Below are 20337 nucleotides of genomic sequence, written 5' to 3'. Positions count from 1 at the left end.
TCCCCTTAGTAGTCATAATCTTAGGGATGCAACCCTGCAAATAAATTCCCATAGACACTTGTGCTAAATGCCCATACTTCAAAATTCAAGCTGCACAGAGAAATGATGATCAACATGTCATCTTTCCTTTTCTTTTCATTTTTTTTGGTGGGTTGACCATTGACTTTTCGAGATAAACTCACCCGAAAGAAGACGACCCCTATTTTCCCCTATAGTAGCCATTTTGAAAAAAAGATCCCTCCACAACATGGCAAAATAGCGCCACTTACGAGCCCAATAGCATACACAATGCTCAGAATTGGAAGCCCCAAGCCCGGGCCAGAGGTTCATTACCATATCTCTTCAATTTCCCAATTTTATCAGAACTCTCTAATATAGAATAGTTTGAGGATATAACTTTTATTTATGAGCTCGGCGGACGGATTGAGGCCTCATTTACCGGTGTGCACCCTAAAGATTCATCAGGAATAGTCAAAATATTTTGGTCTGGGAACCAGACTGCTCAGGGTAAGGGGCGCCGCTGACGGCAGGTAGGAAAAAAAAATCCCCCCCCCCAAAAAAAAAACATTTAAAAAATAAACATTCCCCCCCAAAAAAAAAACCACATTCCAAAGAAAAAAAAAAACCATTTTCCACTGGAGGTCTGGGTACATGTGCCCCGTCTCCCCCGTAGTTATGCCCCTGGGGGTAGGCTTTGCTCCTTGATTGGGACTTTGAGGAAATACAATAAAGTTAAATAAACTTCAATCCGGCCCCGTGTATTACCGCGTCCTTCTAAAGTAGACGAATCTTTTTAAAATTGAGTATCTCCCAGTCAAAATAATTGTCACAGGCGTAAAAAGTACCCCCCTTATTCTTTTTTTAGATTCACCCCGCAAACTTTATTCTGATTCAAAGCATCGTCTTGAATATTCATTTTCATTGACCAATCACTTTCGCCGCTACCACAATAGAGATTCGGAATACGGGGCGCGGCCCGCGTTAGCGCCATTCCAATGCTAACCGGAGCCCAGGGAACATCTGGTCTTAAACTGAGTTTCCCTCTCCCGTATATTTCATCTTTCAGTGAGTGTGAGAATAAATCATCACATCATCAGAACTTCCCCTTTATTACTGACTCTAATAATATCAAGGGTCACAAATGGTGGAAGATCCAGGTAGAGGACCTTCATCGGCAACTCACATCTCTGACAACTAGTTGACAAGGGCCGTCGACAAAATCCTCCTATCCACTCCGTCACAACAGCACTGCGACGCGGACCTGAGACCTGTTCCGAAAAGCTGCTACCAAGCCGACCCGGTCATCGAGGCCGATACAGCAGGCTGGGTTACCAGTGCTTTCGACGAGCCGTCAGGTTGCCGGACGCTGTGCGACCACGACGCCTCGGCCTGCAGGTCGTTGATCTTCATCGAGCTACCTGGCACTGTGCACCGTGACCGAACTGAGGATCGCCCGTGTATCCGCATCGAAGAATCGTGTGCTCGTCCAGCTCCCTGGTGCAGTCATTGCGCTGTTGAACAACAAACCCGGACATCGCCTATCCTGTCAAGCCTGATCGTCTGTCCCTGACCACAAAAGTTCTCTCCTCAGCTCAAGTTTTCTTGATTATTCGCGAACATTAAAAAGGAGTCAAAAACTGAACTTTGTATTCGCCGCGATCGTCAACTCGAACTGTAAATCCCGTTGTCCACAAACTTCGCCATTTTCAAGCAGTGACCATTGAGCTACCGGCACCAGTTCCACACGCATACCTGCTGTGGTCAAGACGCCGTAAGTGTATGTTAAATGAGCAAATAGATTGTGTAGTCCATTGATTGTCAATTGCTCTTCAATCGAACAATTACATTGGAATTTGACTTCCGAATTCTGAGCATATACTCACCTGTCATTGCACTCTTAGCTAAACAAAGCTCTTCCCAAATTTGTAGTAGACAATCGCTTCGTTTGCGTGCTCAACATTTTGTGACAGACTCACACAGGTGTAGTACCTAAAGAACCCTTCTTTAGGGCCCTGTCACACTTCTGCGTATCCTAATTCCTTATGAGTTGCGCATTGACATTTTTTTCATACGCAGTCGTACGCACAATAGGAACCTCATATGCATCTCTATCGTTTTGTGTAGGTTTTATGTACGCAGATATACGCATGGTACGGCCCAGTACGCAGAATAGTTTTGGGCATGCACAAAACTACGCTGCGTACGCTGTTACGCAGGTCATAAGTTATAAATACGTAGCGCATCGGTCCCGCATCGGTCGAGTGCGTTACGAGTACGCTATGTGTTCGTGACGCACCCCGTCAGCATATGAGCCACCTGTATTGGACGTATGCATAGCGTACTTGCAGCGCAGATGCAACGCACGCTGAACGGCGAGCGGTGGAAATGCAGCGGAATACGCCCACAAGTGCGTCAAGCATGCGGTCGGCATAAGTCGGGTGCGTCCGGAATACGCTCGGCATGCGCACTGCATACTGACCTATTCGCAGCCCGAAAAATAATGTTGTGCACTGCATACGCAACTCATACGCATCTCATACGCAATGGATGCGCTGAATTCGTTACTTGTACGCTAGATGTGCGTTGCACATAAGTCAAAGTGATTATAACTTTTCGACGTTAATTGGACGTACAGCTGCGTATTGAAAATTTTTGATAAGGAACTCATAAGGAACTAGGATACGCAAAGGTGTGACAGGGGCTAAATATTCAGCTTCTTTAGTCGAACGTTTACTTGTTGCCAATGTAGCCATTTGAAGAAGTGTTTTGATTTTGGTTTCATTGCTTTGATATTTATTTGTGCATGCTGATTGATTAATTTTTATTTGATTGTTATTTCCATTTCCAGAAATGTTAGAATGTATGACCGGTGATGATGGACCTGAAAAGCAAACGTTCACTACCTAAAATAATGTCAAAGTTCCAAATGAGCATGTAAAATGAATTAAGATAAATCGCGTTTTACCTGCCTGTTAAGTTTTGTTCCTGTTTTCGTTGATAATGTTAGATGTAGTTATTTGTTAATGTTTTTCTTTCGACAGGTTGGATGTCATCCACACCATAGACCTTATGTGAGGTATTTACTTACATTGATATAGCATTTTAACCCTGCGCAGCGTTTACAAACAAACTTTACAACTCGTCAGCAGCAGGTATTTTCCCACACTACGCAAGACCCTATTCATAGCAATACAACAAAAAGGCACGTGGCAGACAGTGTCCAGACAGTTGTCTGACAGTGCGCTGGAAAGATAATTGACTGGCGGCTGTGGTATGCAGTTATGAACGGAGATGACTGTGTCAAGTTACAGGTCTTTGTTGATTTTCAATGAGACTTGGCAGGAGGCCTGGTCGAAAGTTTGTTGACACGGCCTTGGTGTAGCACTGGCTGCAAAGTTCATTGAACCAGCTGATTTGGCACGGGTTGAATGAGGATTAGATAGGAGGTGAACGTTATTGGCCCTCAATTTTTTTTTAATTCGGTTACCTTGGGCCCAAAGGGTAGCAGGTCACTCTGCGCAGGCTTAAAACAAAATTCGTCGCATATCTGACGAACCGACGAATACGCGTGAATACGCGGAAACGCAATTCTGAGAAAAACGCGTTTGAAGTTGAACACTTTCTACGTGTCCTTTTCGATACTACTTTCCCCTTTTGTACATTCTTAATTGATGCAAGGTAGTTATTTGATTGTTAAAATACTTCTATTAATTTTTTTTTTTGCTCGTAAGAGTAAAGGTTTGTCTCATTTTTGCAGTGAAACTTATCTGTCACTGCGCGAGATAGCAATAAACGTCAGTGTGCTTATTCGCCACGTAAAAATGTCTTATTCGTCACTTTGTAAGATAACATTTTGACTGTGCGCGCGTTTTCGCATTACAAATCCATTGCATATTCGTCACTACGCGCATTTTCAAAGAAATGTGTATGTTTTACAAACATTTTCTTTTCTTTTTCAAGGAAGAAATATGGTAACACATAAACCCCACGTTCAAATCCAAGTACTTGCTATACATTTTTATTAATATACAGTAGCCTAATAAAACAGTTATTATAAAGGAAAATATCTCGAATGGACGCAACAAAATAATAGGAACACAAAACTGTGAATGCGAACTAACAACGAACAACACTATTTATTCATTCATTCATTCATTCGTGTAAGACAGCAATTGATTTAAAAACAATCAGTTTTGTTTCATAATCCCATTATTATTGTCTTCCAGGGTACAATAATCTTAGTAAAGGCTTGTTATCATTAGGCATTCTGCTTTAATTAGCCGCTTAAAAGGCTCCGTTTTCGAGAATACAAAACCAGTATCTCGAAATGCAGTATTTTGGGTATCCTATAAAACGTCGTCTTTGAAGAAAGTGTACCGCACACGTTGAAATAAATTTATATTTTTATTTCATTATCCTAATCATCACTCACCAGCTAGGGCCCACGTTATTTCAGTATAGGCTCATTCCAATGAGGTTTTCTGCTCTTAAAGAGGCTCCGTTTTCGAGAATATCTCGAAATGCAGTATTTAGGGTTTCCTAAAAAAAACGCCTACTTAGCAAGAAAACCTACAAATAAAACATATTTTTATGTCATCATCCTGAGTATCACCTTCCTGGGCACTCTTCATTTTCGTTATGGGCTTATTCCTATGAGGTCTTATGCTGAAATTAGCCATTTAAAGGGGTTCCATTTTCGAGAATATCTCGAAATGCAGTATTTTGGGTCTCCCATAGAACGCGGTTTTTAAAGAAAGTGTACCGCACATGTTTTGAATAATTTTTTTTTTATTTAATAATCCTATTTTCACCTTCTAGGGTGCACCTCATTTCAGTATGGGTTTATTCCAATAAAGTATTCTGCTCTAAGTAGCCGCTTAAATGGACTCCGTCGAAATGCAGTAATAATGCTTTCCTATAAAACGCCGTTTATGAAAGAAAGTGTACCGCACGTTTTAAAAAAATATCCTCATTTTCATCCCTAATAGGGGGCACTTTATTTCAGTATGGGCTGATTAAAATGAGGTTTTCAGCTCTTATTAGCCACTTAAAGGGGACTGTTTTCGAGATTTTCTCGAAATGCAGTAGGCCTTTTGTGGAATTCCTATAAAAGGCCAGTTTTGAAGGAAAGTATATCGCACGTTTTAAATGAATCCCAGTCTGTATATGCCTATCTGTCGCGCAGTCCTAGCCTAGTACAGTTTGTACTCCGTTCATTGTAAGATTACAACTACACACACACACACACACACCCAAGTTTACGTTACATACCAAGTGTGGACTTTCCATTGCTTTCGTGTAGTTAAGAAAAACCAGTGAAAAAACTCATTTTTCTCAAACTGTGAAAACTCTTTCAACCCAATTTCTTTTCTATGATTCCCTTTAGTGTTTCTCTTCATTCTGCTACAGATAAACCTAACCCGAAAATGCCTCTAAACCTGTTTTTCAGAAATGGGGAAACACTGTGTGGACTTGCCCAAGTCCGCACAGTGTCTCCTCTACCTGGTTTATGTGGACATCTTTTGTTCGGAAGTCCACACAGTGAATGTAATGCCTGTACACCCCCCCCACACACACACACAAAATTGCATAAAGGTGAAGTAGTAACGGTTATCTCTTTTTAGTCATCATTATAATGTTGCAGCGCCGTTGGTTTGTTTTGAAAGCTGACGGAAAGCGCGCGAAACATCCCTGGTTCCCTCATACGCCGTTCAATTATTAAGGCGAGTGTGTGCGTAACCAATGAATAACTGGTTATTCGTCACTTTGTCAGATACTGGATGCGCGCTGTTCTGATATGACCAAGTGTCGAATAATGTATTCGTCAGTTCGCAAATATGTGCCGATTCGTCACTTAGGGGGTTTCGGAACTACAAAAATGAACTGCTTTCATGAATTAAAAACCTAAAAATCTGAAAATTCGAATATTTTTAACCCTAAAACTCAATGAATAAAAAAGAACACCAAAATGACCGATTCGTCACTTCGTCAGATATGCGACAAAATGAAACCGAAGCTGCATGTTTACTTAGACGTCAACCAAGCGATGATCCGTCTAAATTTCACTAGTTTTCGTTTTTGATAGAGTTCAATTTTATCTATCTATCGTTTTATAGTCTAGCGAAACTGAAGACGTCAACCAAGCGATGATCCGTCTAAATTTCACTAGTTTTCGTTTTTGATAGAGTTCAATTTTATCTATCTGTTGTTTTATTTGGCAATTTTAATAAATAAGAAGCTTTATGGATATGAAAAGTTGTCACTGAGAAGCCCTGTAAATATTAAAACTTGAAATTTATCATGACAGCAGAAGGTGCAAATGGATGGCCAACATCTGCCCATAAAAAACCAACATATTTCTTTTTTAATTTAACAGTTTAAAACGAATTTTGGAATTCACAGCCATCGTGATAGTTTGCTGTTGACTGGAATCACTTTTTTTTTTATAAGTTACTATTTTTTCTCATGTTAAGCATAGACAGAGTTTCCATGCTTTGTATTCGAATACACCTTTCCCATATCAGGTGATTTTTGTTTCTTGAGGAAGGGAATTTACCTTGAGTGCGTTCGACTACTTCCCCCAGCTTACTCGCGCCTGGCTCCTCGTGTGATGACAGACATGCGCAGTGGAGCTAAATAAACGAACGGTTGCGGGTGAAGTTTCATGCAGGAGCTGGAAACATGACTTTTTGTAGAGGGGGGGGGGGGAAATATTTTCCCCAAAACTTCCTGTATTTCTCAACATATTCTCGATTTATCAGTTTTAGAGGGCGGCCGGGACAGTTTGCCTCCCATTAAATTTAAACCAATATGACTTCTCGCCACTTTATCTTTTTTTTCCCCTCTCTTTTTTTGCTTTTATTTGCAGGGGGGGGGGGGGGGGGGAGGGGGTGCCCCCTTTGCCCCCCGCTCGCGACGCCCATGGCTGGAAAGTTGAATTTTGACATGACACTGAATAACTTTTTTTCTTCTTATTATTATCTCAATGATGGTCATTTATTGCAAAAATGATAATAGGATATGAATCTGGGAGTGAGAAATATTTCCAATTTTGTTAGGAAATACTTTCTTGACTCCCCAAAGATCACGCCCAGTGAAAATACGCGGGGACGCACTGATAATAAGTAGCCGTATAGCTCCGTGCATAGAGCTTCACAGGGTTTGTAGCGCTATGCTCCGTAGAGGCCCGTTTCGTACACGGCCTGAGGCGCCCGCCGGACGTTGCATGGCCTTCTGGGATACTTACCCAAGTAACCGGCTCGGCGAGTCGGTTAGTTGGGCCAGGCTTGAGTAAGCACGAGAAGTCACGTGAGAGGTAAATCGAACGCTGTCGAGCTTGCACGAGTAAGCGCGGGGAAGTAATGTTATTTTTAGCTGTTCCCAATTTCAATTCAGAAGAGCTTTTGTTTTCGTTAAAGTTTTTTTAGCTGTTCCCAATTTCAATTGGGAACAGCTTTTGTTTTCGTTAATGGTTTTTTCCTTTTTATTTTTATTTTTTGCGAAAAAGCCTTTCTTTTTGTTCTGATTTTTGGCTTTTCCGCATGTGGCGGAAAAGCCTTTATTTTTGTTCTGATTTTTTTTCTTTTTTCTTCTTCTTCCTCTTCCTCTTTTTTCCCCAAAAGCCCATAGACTTTGTACACGTTTATTCTACACGCCACTTTTGCCATTAAACTTTGTTGCATATCGTTCAAAGATTGCATAGGCATAGACCATACAGCATAGATGTAGGCCTATGCGGACGAGCGACGTCATGATGACGTCATCATGGGTCATGTGACGTCATCGCAAAGTTGCATATTTCAATGCCCTATATCTACAGAACGGTACGTCTGATTGGCTTGAAACTCAGCATGTGGTTAGACCGGAAAGTGTTACACATAAGATTTTATTTTATATTCAATTACGAGAATGATAAATTCAAAATTCTTTTTGTATTAGGTTCGCTGGGCAATAGATATATGCACACAATTTGGAAAAATGCGTGACGTCATGATGACTTCAGCAAAAATGTGATTTTTTGAAACACATATAACGGAATGTCCGATCGTCATTAAACTTGGTGGGTGGGTAGATACAAAGTACTAGTACACAAAATCTTGAATGACGTCACGATGACGTCATCGGTCGATTTTTAAAGCTTTTTTAATATTTCCAATTTTATTCTGCTTACAAAATTTAACACTTTCATTAATCCGATTGTTTTCCAACTTGGTACAGACTAAAACCACAATAACATAATGAGCACTGCCAAGTATTGTTACAATGACATCATCATTAGACATGTGACATCATCGTTTGTATATTTTAAGCCCCTATATCTCATCAACAGTAATTTAGATTGGGTTGAAACTTGGTATGGGGGCAGGCCGGGATGTGTTACCAATAAATATTGCGCTGACGTCATCGTGACGTCATCTTGTGATTATTTATATATTTTATATATAAGACTTTTGCCGTATCTCACAAATGCAATATGCCGAAATCAAATTTCATTTTGAATGAGGTTTGTTAGACAAAAGGTAAATGCACACAGTTTTGCACAAAACAGAAAAACATGACCTCAATTTATGAAAAAAACATAATGCGGAAAGGCCCTATGTTCTTTTGCAAACAGACATAGACCTCTAGTTTTTTTCTTCTTTTTCAGCCATTCCCCATAGCATTTGTACACGTTTTTACAGTCGAAGGCACTTTGGGCACTTAAATCAATCCGATTGACTTTATACTCGGCACACACTTAGACCAGCATCTGACGATTTGCCCCAAACATTGACGTCATCGTGACGTCATCACGAATCACGTGACGTCACATAATATGCGATTTTTCTATTATGACCGTTTTCTAGCAGAATTCAGCTAGATCTGACAGATTGGGCTATATCTCCAGAACTATAGGTTCGATTTGGTTGAAAGTTGGTATGTACCTAGACTGGGATGTCTTATAGATGAAAATTAACTTGACGTCATGATGACGTCATCACGTGACATATGACGTTATATAAAATGAACATATTTTGAAGGCCTATATCTCCTGAACTACAGGTCCATTTGGGTTAAAAGTTGGTATGTACCTAGACCGGGAAGTGTTATAGATGAAAATTGAAGTGACGTCACGATTACGTCATCATGGGTCACGTGACGTCACGTTAAAGATTAATAGATCTTTGAAAATCAATATAAATTCAACCGTGAGAGAACTGAACTTGACGTTTGCAGGAATCGATAGAATAATCCAGGGTCTTAATTTTTATATACTATGTGCAAAATCACGTGACCCTTCCTTGGCCTTGTAATTTAAAATTGGTGAAAGATGTGAACTTGCTTTCAACGATGTATGCTATGGCTAAGTTGTAATTTACAAACAAAAATATAGCTATAGATGAAAATTGTTGTGACGTAATCATGACGTCATTACGTCACATGTGACGTAATAATTCAAAGCCCTATGGGAATGTAATCACATATTATATGCCACCAGTTATTATCAACAGAACTACACATTCTTTCTGGATGGAACTTGTACTTCAAACTTTACATGTCACATGTCACCAAAAATACCGAAACAGCCCTATGTTTGTCCACAAACATAAGTCTAGTTACTTTTAAAGTTGTGTAAGGCCGAATACAAAAAAAACGTGTTTCTCGTCGGGGTTTTTGAAAGATGGTCGCCATTTTAAAATTTCCTGCAACCGTTGGTGTTTCCACTGTTCAAAGACACTTTTAAAATGAAAGACAAGTTGGACAAGAAAACTGAACATATTTGTCAGTTAGAGTTGTATTGGTCACATGTTTCGCAAGCATTTATTTTCCAATGAATTTGTGGACTTTTTCGGTGTTTTTAACTGCATTTTTCAAACATAAAAAAAAACAATTAAAAAATCCAGGCGGCCTCCAAAAAGGAAGCGGGCGGGACGAGAAACAAGGTTTTTTTTTTTTTACTTCGCCTAATAAAAGGACCACCGGACATCTGTAGTGTAAGTTTCAATTCAACCTTTTATAATGTATAGCAAACATCACAGAGAAACTTGATACGATCAAAACATGCATTGTGACAATATACAAATGTGTGCACAAATGCACATGGAGGGGGTGGCGGCCACGCCCCTCCACTCTTTTTGCACCACTTCTAAGTTAATTTGTCTAACCTAAAACCGGTGCATTGTAATTTTCTAAAACTACCAATTATTAAGGCATAACAAAAACTGGTTATATTTATCGTTTGTTATGCATCTGGGAAGTTTCAACTGAATTCAATCTGCTACTGTCATGCGCACTACCATGCATATGTGCATGTGTGTACATTATCAATGGGAAAAGTTGTTCAATTATGAATGGGAGCTCTATTTTCATAAAATGGGTTTCAAAACAACTGAAATACATCAGTAAACATGTCAGAGAAACTTGGCACGATTAAAAACAAACACATTGTGACGAAATGGACGAAATTGCACATGGAGGGGGTGGCGGCCACGCCCCCTCCACTCATAATACACATGTGCATGATACGTTTATATTATCAAAGGGAAAAGTTAACTTAGGCCTACCTGTTCTGGAAAATATATCCTCCAATATTTGATCCAGGCCATTATTTGCCCCTTCTTTTGGGCCCCACGGGCCACATGCAGCAGCTAGGGGGTCCCCGGCAGACATCTATATCTGAATATGTTAGGTCACACAATGTTTCTGTGCTCGGATATTGGTACCTTGTTCGTTTGACCGAAATGCTCTGGACTGCCGTACTAATAGTCCAGTACTGAAGAACTGACATAGATGAAAAAAATTGCCATAAACTGTTTCACGGCCCCTGGACTGTTTCCCCACTTTCTAAAGTGGGGGAGGGGGGAGGGGGGGGGTGCTATCATATCGTTTTTCTTCAACTGTTTTTCGTCCCTGACTAAAAATTGGAGCATATGTATAGCTCAGAATAGCTGATTCAGGATTCCAAACTCAAAAATGAAGTTTAAGTGATAATCTTTTTCTTAACAAACTTGGTTAAAGTTGTCAGAAATTGAATCAGATCGAATTTGTCGGGGCCCTTAAGCCGGCCCCGAACGCCAACCATTAAGGCTTGGCGCTTCGCGCTCGCATTGGTTCTGATCAAGGTATGCCCCCTCCCCCTTCTTGTGAGAAGTGACGCCCTTGCTCGGCGTGCCATTGCACTGTCCAAGTGCTACGCGTTACTCATGAAGGCCTACAACTGACCCTCAGTCGCCACGTGTATTGGCATTTGACTTATGCGGATACGGCCGGGCTGGCGGTGTGCATATGGGTGTTGCGAAGGGGGGGGGGGGGCTGGGGATCCTCTCCCCCCCCCTTAGAGAAAAAAATAGAGAAGAAGAAAAGGGGATGTGACACAGAAAAAGAGGCACGAAGTCATATTGTTGTTAATTGTATGGGGCCGAATGTCATTGCCCACCCTCAAAAAATGATAAATCGAGAATAATATGCTGGAAAAGTACAAGAATTTTTTTGGGAGGGGGGTATTGTGCTGCGCCCCAACCCTTCCCCCTCAAAAAAAAATCTTGGCGACGCACTCACCACCCAGCCAATTAGCATTGTATTATGAGTCTTTATTATATTTTCACCATTATAAACCGTTTCTTAAAAATGTAAACCTTTATCCCTATACAGATATTGTCAACTATGGTCATTGAAGAACCCAAACAGAAACTCGCTGACGAAGATGCTCCGGAGTGCAGCTATTGCTCTGTCAGACCGCCGTGTCTTCAACGCTTCGCACGGCCGGCTATCTTCGTTGTCGTTGTCAGCATGTTCCTCTTTGCCGATAGTTTTATCGTCGGGGTGATCCAGGGGACGATAACCACAATTGAACACCGGTATCAGTTCAGTCTTGGTCAGATTGGCCTGTTATTATCAGGCTTTTCCGTAGGCGGCGTCTTTGGCAACGTGCTCGTGATCTTATTCTTCAGTAAGCCGGATACCAATCGACCACGCCTACTGGGAATATGTTCCCTGTTGAGTGGTCTTGCGACTGTTGTTGGAACCATCCCACAGTTCATTCAAGATCCATACGTTCCTGCAGGTCTTGAGGCTACCAATGACACAGAGGGCGCGTTTCAGCAGGTAGAGATGCTGTGCATGGCAGACAAGTCGGGGGCAGATTGCACAGACCAGCCGGCTGAGACTGTGTCTCCTAATCAGGTTGCTTTCTACATTCTGCTGTCAAGCACACTGCTTGAAGGTGCAAGTATCATGATCATGTTCACAACAGTGTACGCATACATCTCGGACAATACAACTCCAAAAGATACGGCCTTTTATACAGGTAACTGTGTTTTAATCACATCAGATGTAAATCTGCCATTGATTTTTACTAAATTGAACTACCTTATGTTTTCTTCAGTATGCTACAATCTAAAAGTGTGATGGTATATAAATATTGAGTGGCTCAGAGTGAAATGGGAGGAATATTATCGGAAGGTAAAATCTGGACATTTCCATTTCACGAGGCGAAGCCGAGTGAACTGAAAAAGTCCAGATTTTACCGAGCGATAATATTTCTCCCATTGAAGCCCAGGCGCAGATCCAGAGGGAGGGTTTTGGGGGTGTCCCCCCCGCTCTGTCCCAAACATATTTTTCCATACAAAGTCCTGGGGACAAAAAATGCGAAACCACCCCCCCCCCCCTGCTCCGACACCCATTTTTTTTGTTGCTAGTATTAATGTCCGCCTGGCATAAAATACGTACCGAGCCAGCTTGGTTAGGGGGTACACGTACATTATTCTGTGATAAAGTGTTAATAATCGTCGGATTTGAACAGCACCCCCATCGAAAGTATGGTACGACCCCCCCCCCCCCGCTTTTTGATTGTACGCCCCTTAAGCCACTCAATATTTGTTTTATATAACTGACTTTGGCCAATAGATCCATGTCATTTGACATATATGAACTTTTACACACGGTATAAATAATAACTGATTAATGGAAAATATCGCCCTAGATTATTAGTTTCTCTCCAATAACCATTTTTTTAATCAGGTATCTGGGGAGCTGTGGAAGGCCTGTCACCAGTAGCAGGCATCTTCGCGACTGCGGCATTTCTTGGTCTGTGGGTAGACTTCTACAGAATCCCATCATCAGCCGTGCCCGTGACTCCCGAGGACAGGGTGTGGGTGGGAGCATGGTGGCTGGGCTACCTTGTTGCTTCAGTCTTGTATGTGCTACCAGTGTTGCCCTTCTTTGGATTTCCCGTGGTCATGAGAAAGTCCCGTACCAACGCCAAAGGCAGCGACAGCGTCAGTGGAGATGACGGGGACACGGACAATAAGAGTGGGACACGGTTCCCCAAAGGAGAAACTTCGAGTGGTAATGAAAATAATGATGTTTACATATTATTCTACAGTTCGTTTGCGCTGATAAATTATGGCCTGTAACTCTCTGATGATCAATGGCAAAAGTTACAGGGACTGTTTGTTTATACCATGGTATAATTTTAAACGTGTTTGAGGGATTCATTTTCGCGATTATATCCCCAAACAGGTAGTTTGTCGACGTTGTGGAAGGTGTTGAAAAACCGTGACTGCATGCTGACATGCCTGTCCCAAGCTGGTGCTATCCTCCTTGTGTATGGCTATGGTGTCTTCGTTCCCAAGTACCTGGAAATTCAGTTTGAGGTGGAAACCCGACTTGCCGACATCCTGACAGGTAAGGCTGCAATAGTTACATCAGGCATTGGTAGATTTGGGGAAACTACAACATGGGGTTAAGGCGGCCTACTCACCACAGTGCACTAGTGGTGTGGTTGTGTTCATTTTACTTACCAATATATTCGCGTCATTGTAAAAGCATGATGTGACATCACAATGACGTAATTACTTGACTATTCATCTAGTGCAGGAAGTATTACAGGTTAAATTATCCCCCTCTCTCTCTCTCTCTTGTTTTCTTCAAACAATTTAACGCAATCATACATATTCAGAATAGTTACACTTTTCTCAATTACTAAGTTGACTAATAAGACGATGTTCCGGTAACTGTAGATTTGATTAATGTCGAACTTTAGAAAGTGACCAAAAATACATTGCATCTGGGCACCATTTAAGCAATACCTTGTTACAAAAGCAAATTTATCCACATTAACATTTTTCCCTTTCAAACAGCAAAAGGAATCATTGGGCAATATGAACAATAAATACACATTTGAGAACGGCTAAGATAAGGACTATGCAACTCACATTTAACATTACGAAATCAATTACAGTTACCAAATTTAAACGGCGAGACCTTGTGATACTTATTGTCCTATATATCCATCATTCATCAGGTTGTCTTCTAGCTCCTGCATACGCCGTCGGCTTCATGGTGGCTGGTTCCCTCGTCAAACGATTCAACATTCAATACCGGGGCCTAGTCTCCCTCTCGTGCGTCGCACTGGCTCTCGGCGTCGCTGGCCTCACGGCGAATTTGTTCATTGGTTGCCCAAATGAGAATGTTGCCGGTGTCTTCACGCCATACAAGGGACAAAGGCATGCTAGTAACAATTGTGTAAACTGTAGCCGACACAAAGTCATTTTGGTATAATTTATTAGGTCATGACGAGTGTTGTATGTATGACGAATGATAGACAGATTTGAGTCTACCCGATGTTGTTCTCCAAAATCCTTAGCGTTAGGGTAACGGTTGGGGAACATAGGTTTTGGGGAACATATAGGTATGCACCCGACAGATTTAGTACGTGTGATCATTTCTGAAAATAAATAGTACACGATTCTCGTTTTTCAGCCAGCTTGATTTAGAGGCGCCCTGCAACTCAGCCTGTGAATGTTCTTTGTCTGCGTACTCACCTGTATGCGATGGCCATGGGATCACCTATATATCAGCCTGCCACGCAGGATGCCAACTCGTCACTGAGCAGGTATGGGTAGATATAGTCCGAAAATTTGGGACTCTTAATGCTGTGTATGAGAGTCCCACAACTTAAGGTACTGAAAACATGCACAACAAGACAATAGACTGACATCTGAAACAGCCAGTCCAACAACTCTTCAGTACTGCATCAATCAACTGTCGGCTGACTGTGCCAAAAGAAATATATAGGATGTCGGGTACCAGGTCACTATTTCTACACATTTCTCCATAGTCAGGCACCAGAATAATGACACTGAATGACGACGTCAGTCCTGTAAAAAACTTGGACCATGATGGACATGTACAAGTCTAGTTTTTAGCCTCATTTTGAAATCACTTGGCTTCCCTCTCATGTGCAAGCCACTGCCAACTATTGAAGAAAAGTCGCTTTCAAAAATTGAATTGAGTCTCAAACTTGGTTGGTGAAATACTGAGGAACTTTTCTTTGCCCAATGAAAGTTTTGGAGAATTAAATTTGCAGGATAAAAAGTGAGTAAAGTTGGCCTGATCTTTTGTATCGTTTTGAGAACTTAAGTTCCCAGTCTGGGGGTAGATTCTGCTTCCGACACTGAAGGGGAATTTGACCAATAGGCTACTAATCATTTGACTCTGCCATTGTTTTTGGTCAACAAGCTAAATATATTATAAAGAGGTAAAATACGGTTTACCTGTACATGTATACCTCATTCAACTAATGCCCATTCGCCTGCAGAATCAGGAATATGGAGATTGTTCATGCTTAGCCACTGGACCAACCAACCTAAATGGTACACTTCTGACGGTTGAGGGCGCTTGTGACAGTCATTGCATCTCCTATGCACCGTACCTGGTTTTGCTGACTGCAGTACTGCTGTTTGCGCAGTTCGCACAGCTCATGCGTTTTAATATCGTCATGAGGTAACTTTTTTTCCATTCGCTATTATACAAGTATTGAATGCTTCGAGTGGTGTAGTAAAACTAGCCTCCCGAGGTTATCCATGGACCATTCTATTTTCCCGAGGCGAAGCCGAGGGAAAATAGAATGGTCCATGGATCACCGAGGAAGGCTAGTTTTACTTCACCACGAGATAAAGCATTCAATTTTTGTTTTATAACACTTTACTCACAGATTCTGCTTGATTTTAATATTTTAAATTATTTAAATCTGAACACAGTTGAAATAATCTTCAATTTCAATACAAAATTGGTGGATAGTGTATTTCTCTCTTAAAAACTACCCCTTCACGAAATGTTTGAACGCTCTCTTTGGAATAATACGCACTACGCACAACGCGCAATGCGCACACCAGCATGCATTTACACACAAATACCGCGCCGTGGAAATAGTACTTTGGTTGCTAATGGTATAGTACTTTGGTTGCTATGCGCATAGTACTTTTGGCCGTGCACAGAAAGATAGCAAAATTAGAAAGTAACATGTGACTCGCTCTCGGCCAATCAAGACACAGAATCTGTGGGTGAGGTGTTATAAAACTTTTTATACAACACCTGAATAAATCCCCGTCATCTGATTGGTGGGTCGTTGATCACATGTCATTGAATTATTCGTACCAACGCACGGCGCGCGCGCGGCGCGCAGCGTACAGTGCAATGGAAGTTCTATTGCACGGTGAATAGAACTTCCATTGCACGGTGTCACTGCTGCCGGTGGTGGCGCTGTTTTAAATCGAGATAAAATTGAATATGATGATTCCCAACCTGTTGAACAGTTTGCACAAATTAAATATGATGAACATGTCGATCTTTTAAACAGTTTTTAACCTGAATATATTGGCTATTAAAAGTCGACCAACCAAATGACAAAGACGGGCGTTATATAAAGCAAATAATGAATGTTTCACGTTCGTGCATTGGAAAGAATAATTTCATTCGGTGAAAGGTGAAATGTCCCATTCCACTCGGCTTTGCTTCGTGGAATGGAACATTTGATCTGTCTCCTCATCAAATTATTTTTACCATTGCACTCACAAACATTCATTATTTGTATAGTATTTTTTTTGTATTGAAAACTCATCGGGCAAGGCCCCTTTCGTATAAATTTCTAACTCCAATACAGAAAGCGACTTGCAGTGTTATTTAATTTGTTTTGATTTGAGGGATTTTGAGGATATTTTTTATAATAAAAAAAAATGAAATATTTTTTTTTTTTTTTAAAAGATGCGTTTCATCGGCAGAAAGGCCTGTGGCTCTGGCAATCCTATATCTTGCCGGTCTACTCGGTGAGTACGAACACATAGGTTGTTTTGATTTGAGGATATTTTTATACTGAAAAAAACCCCCACAATACAGGTTTTCCCGGCCACTTTCCTAAAATGTTCATTCGCTTCTGAAGAAAGGTCATGCGCTTTCGTCTGAATTTTGAGCATCGCTCTGAACACGCTTTTTACCCGACAGCAGAAAAGTAGATGTCCGGTTTTGTCCCCCGTAATGGAACATTAAAGGCAAACATTCAAAATATTATGAAATATCCTATTTGATTGTAAGGAAATAATAGGACCAAGTATCCTGTGAAATCACTGCACCTATATTGTCATTTTCGAGAACAAAGGAATTCTCATCATTTTCCTCGCAATGGTAATGAGCAAACCATCACGCTTTGAATGGAAATCTATGCTTTGCGTCGAGAACAAAAGGAAGATGCATTGTCACAGTTTTCTCAAATGGTATAATGTCACCTAAAGCCGAAATTAAATTTCCACAAGATACCTTGTTTTATTATTCTGCTTCCAATTAATTGTGATGTTCCTTGAGGGCGCGCGATCCGAGTTGAGTTGAATTTGTAATTGAATCGGCAAAAAAATTTTTTTTTTTTGCAAATGGTGTCACCTGTGTACCTAATTTACCTTGACAAACAATTTTACTCGGTTCTAGATGTGAAAATGTTTCAAAAGCCGATTCAATCCCGAATTTTATTTTTGTCCACATGTTTTTTTTGTCTTAGGTACTATCCCGGCTAGTTATATGTTTGGCGCCCTCATCGACACCGCCTGCGTGGGATGGCAACAAACGTGTTATGGCCAAGGAGCATGTTTTCTGTACGACAAGGTCTGGTACCGCTACACCTTCAACGGCTCGGCATTGGGGGTTGCGATCATATGTCTTGGCTCCATGCTCATTGTATGGAAGTTTCCTTCGTACACAGATAAAGATGCCAATGATGACGTGAAGGGGAAGGAAAATAAAGCAAGCACTCACAACCAGCAGATAACAAATTTTGCCTATTTTGGGAAAACGTAATCTTGCTCCCGTGTTTCAGCTTGATTGTGTAGTTTAAATAAGTACGGTAATATGAAAATGGATATATACATATGTATTTTCGAATGAATGGTATTCAATTTTAATTATAAATCTCCTCGGGATGCAATTCATTACGGATTCCGCACAGACCTTTTAGGGTTGAGGAGACTGAGTTTAATCTCCGAGAGTATTATTCTCATTTGATGATTTTTTTAAAATAAAAATGTGATGCGATCAAGAGAAATGAGTCGTTTGTCGACCCTGGTCATTTTTTTTTACAGATTTGAAAAGAGCATGTAGGAATTGGTTGCACTGTCCTACTTTAACTCCCGAGTTTATTGCAAGTTAAGTGACTCACCAAGTTGCAGTATGTAAACAGCCAAAACTGGGCCGAGTCCATGCACAACGCAACGCGAACGGGGCGACTGCCCGCGCCGTGAATGCGGGGCGAGTTGGTTTCAACTCACGTGGTGAAAACGCTCACAAAGTTCGGTCAAATAAACACTCACAAAAATCCACGGGAGAAACTTGGATTGCTCACTGGAATAGCTCTGCCGATGTTTAATAAATCATGTAAAGAATAGCGTTGATTCTAGCTTGTAACTTCCAAGCGAAATTATAGGAAAAGCACTGTAAATATTGCGTGTGTGACAGAAAATAGCATAGACGAACGATAACGAAACGAAACTGAATGCGTGAAGGTTGACCTCTGAACTAAACATATATACAAGATGCGTTAAAGGCGCAGTGCAGGGTAACTTAAAGTGAACGCTACAGTAGCCCCCCTCTAGATCGCAAAATGGTATTGAAGCGAGCGATAAGTGTTCAGGTTAAATCAACCACAGTCAAAGTCTGTGTACTTGGATGGCCAATGAACATGCCGGCCAGAACGCGAGTGCCGTTGAGCTGCTGGTGTTGCTGTGTGTTGGTCATCAACCGTGTGCGTAGGGATGGCAGGAGATGGCTGTACATGCTTAAGCTCTAGGGTAGATGGCTGGGAAGGGGTGGTATCTGTATCGAGGTAAGCAACTTTCAACCGATCTAAGCTGACTGTGTCCTGCCTTCCATCCAGGTCGAGTGTGAAGTACTTGTCTGTCCGGCTGAGTACTCGGTATGGACCTTTGTAGGGTGTTTGGAGGGGTTTCTGCACATGATCGCAACGGACAAATACATGCTTGCACAACATCAAATCCTTGTGAATTTGTGCAGTTCTGTCTCGCGACCGAGGCGGTGTGGGTCTGATGTGCTGCATCGTGTGTCGCAGTCTGTGAACATAGTCTGCAGGGTCGGCGAGATTACCAGTATCGTTGGGGGGTGCAACAAACTGTCCTAGAAGTCTCAGGGTGGTGCCAAACACCAATTCGGCGGTGGAGCAACCAAGATCCTGCTTTACCACCGTGCGGATCCCGAGGAGGATGAGTGGTAATGCTTCGGTCCAACGTTGAGGGTTAGTACTCGATTTGAGAGAGGCCTTGAGCTGTCTATGCAGGCGTTCAACCATACCGTTTGCTATGGGGTGGTACGATGTTGTTCGCGTGCGTCTGGTACCTAGGAGAACCATCAAAGCGTGGAACAGGGCCGACTCAAACTGTCGTCCGCGGTCTGTGGTTATCGTAGACGGAGCACCAAAGGTGGAGACCCATCTGTTCACAAAGGCCTTGGCGACTGTTTCAGCGGTGCAGTCGGGTATAGGTATTGCTTCTGGCCAGCGTGTAAACCTGTCAACGCATGTGAGTAGATAGCAATATCCCTGGGAAGGGGGGAGTGGTCCCACGATGTCTATGTGCACATGATCGAAACGTGCATCTGGAGATGCGAAGGTTCCAAACGGAGTCTTGGTGTGGCTGTGGACCTTGGACTTCTGGCACTTGACGCAGGCCTTGGCCCATGCTCTGATGTCTGAGTTCATGCGTGGCCAGACGTAGCGTGAACCAACCAGTTTCAGTGTTGCTCGAATGCCAGGGTGAGACAGATTGTGCAAGGAATCGAACACACTCCGTCTGTGGTTTTGGGGTACGAAAGGGCGTTCATGACTTGTCGACACGTCGCACCAGATGGATGTATTTGAGTTCGGTATCGGAACTTGCTTGAGGTCCAGGGATGTGGGTGATTCCAGGATTCTGTGTAGTTCCTGGTCGTGTGTCTGATCCATGGCCATCTGCTCGAAGTCAATCTGGGTTGATGTTGTCAAGGCACTGATGTGAGATCGGGAAAGCGCATCCGCTACAACGT

General features: G+C 41.9%; 1 protein-coding gene across 1 annotated transcript; it reads left to right on the top strand.

Annotated features, from left to right (window-relative positions):
- Positions 1-1183: 1183 nt before the first annotated feature.
- LOC119740878 (solute carrier organic anion transporter family member 3A1-like) lies at positions 1184-18366 on the top strand. The gene is made up of 9 exons (XM_038216335.1): positions 1184-1771; positions 11632-12286; positions 13000-13326; positions 13501-13665; positions 14285-14486; positions 14743-14875; positions 15581-15765; positions 17026-17087; positions 17810-18366. Exons 2-9 carry the CDS (start codon positions 11644-11646, stop codon positions 18103-18105), a joined length of 2013 nt encoding a protein of 670 aa, XP_038072263.1. The 5' UTR covers positions 1184-1771; positions 11632-11643; the 3' UTR covers positions 18106-18366.
- The last annotated feature ends 1971 nt before the right edge of the window (positions 18367-20337 follow it).

The sequence above is a fragment of the Patiria miniata genome, unplaced genomic scaffold (assembly GCF_015706575.1).
Source record: "Patiria miniata isolate m_02_andy unplaced genomic scaffold, ASM1570657v1 HiC_scaffold_5, whole genome shotgun sequence".
NCBI lineage: Eukaryota > Metazoa > Echinodermata > Asteroidea > Valvatida > Asterinidae > Patiria > Patiria miniata.
This window is presented reverse-complemented; position numbering and strand designations above follow the sequence as displayed.

What these genes read in the sequence shown, in the direction of transcription:
- LOC119740878 (XM_038216335.1), top strand. Translation starts at nt 11,644, where the DNA reads ATGGTCATTGAAGAACCCAAACAGAAACTCGCTGACGAAGATGCTCCG. An exon ending in ACGCCATACAAGGGACAAAG is followed by an intron (nt 14,487 to 14,742) that starts GCATGCTAGTAA and finishes CTCGTTTTTCAG; the next exon opens with CCAGCTTGATTTAGAGGCGC. An exon ending in ATATCTTGCCGGTCTACTCG is followed by an intron (nt 17,088 to 17,809) that starts GTGAGTACGAAC and finishes TTTTTGTCTTAG; the next exon opens with GTACTATCCCGGCTAGTTAT.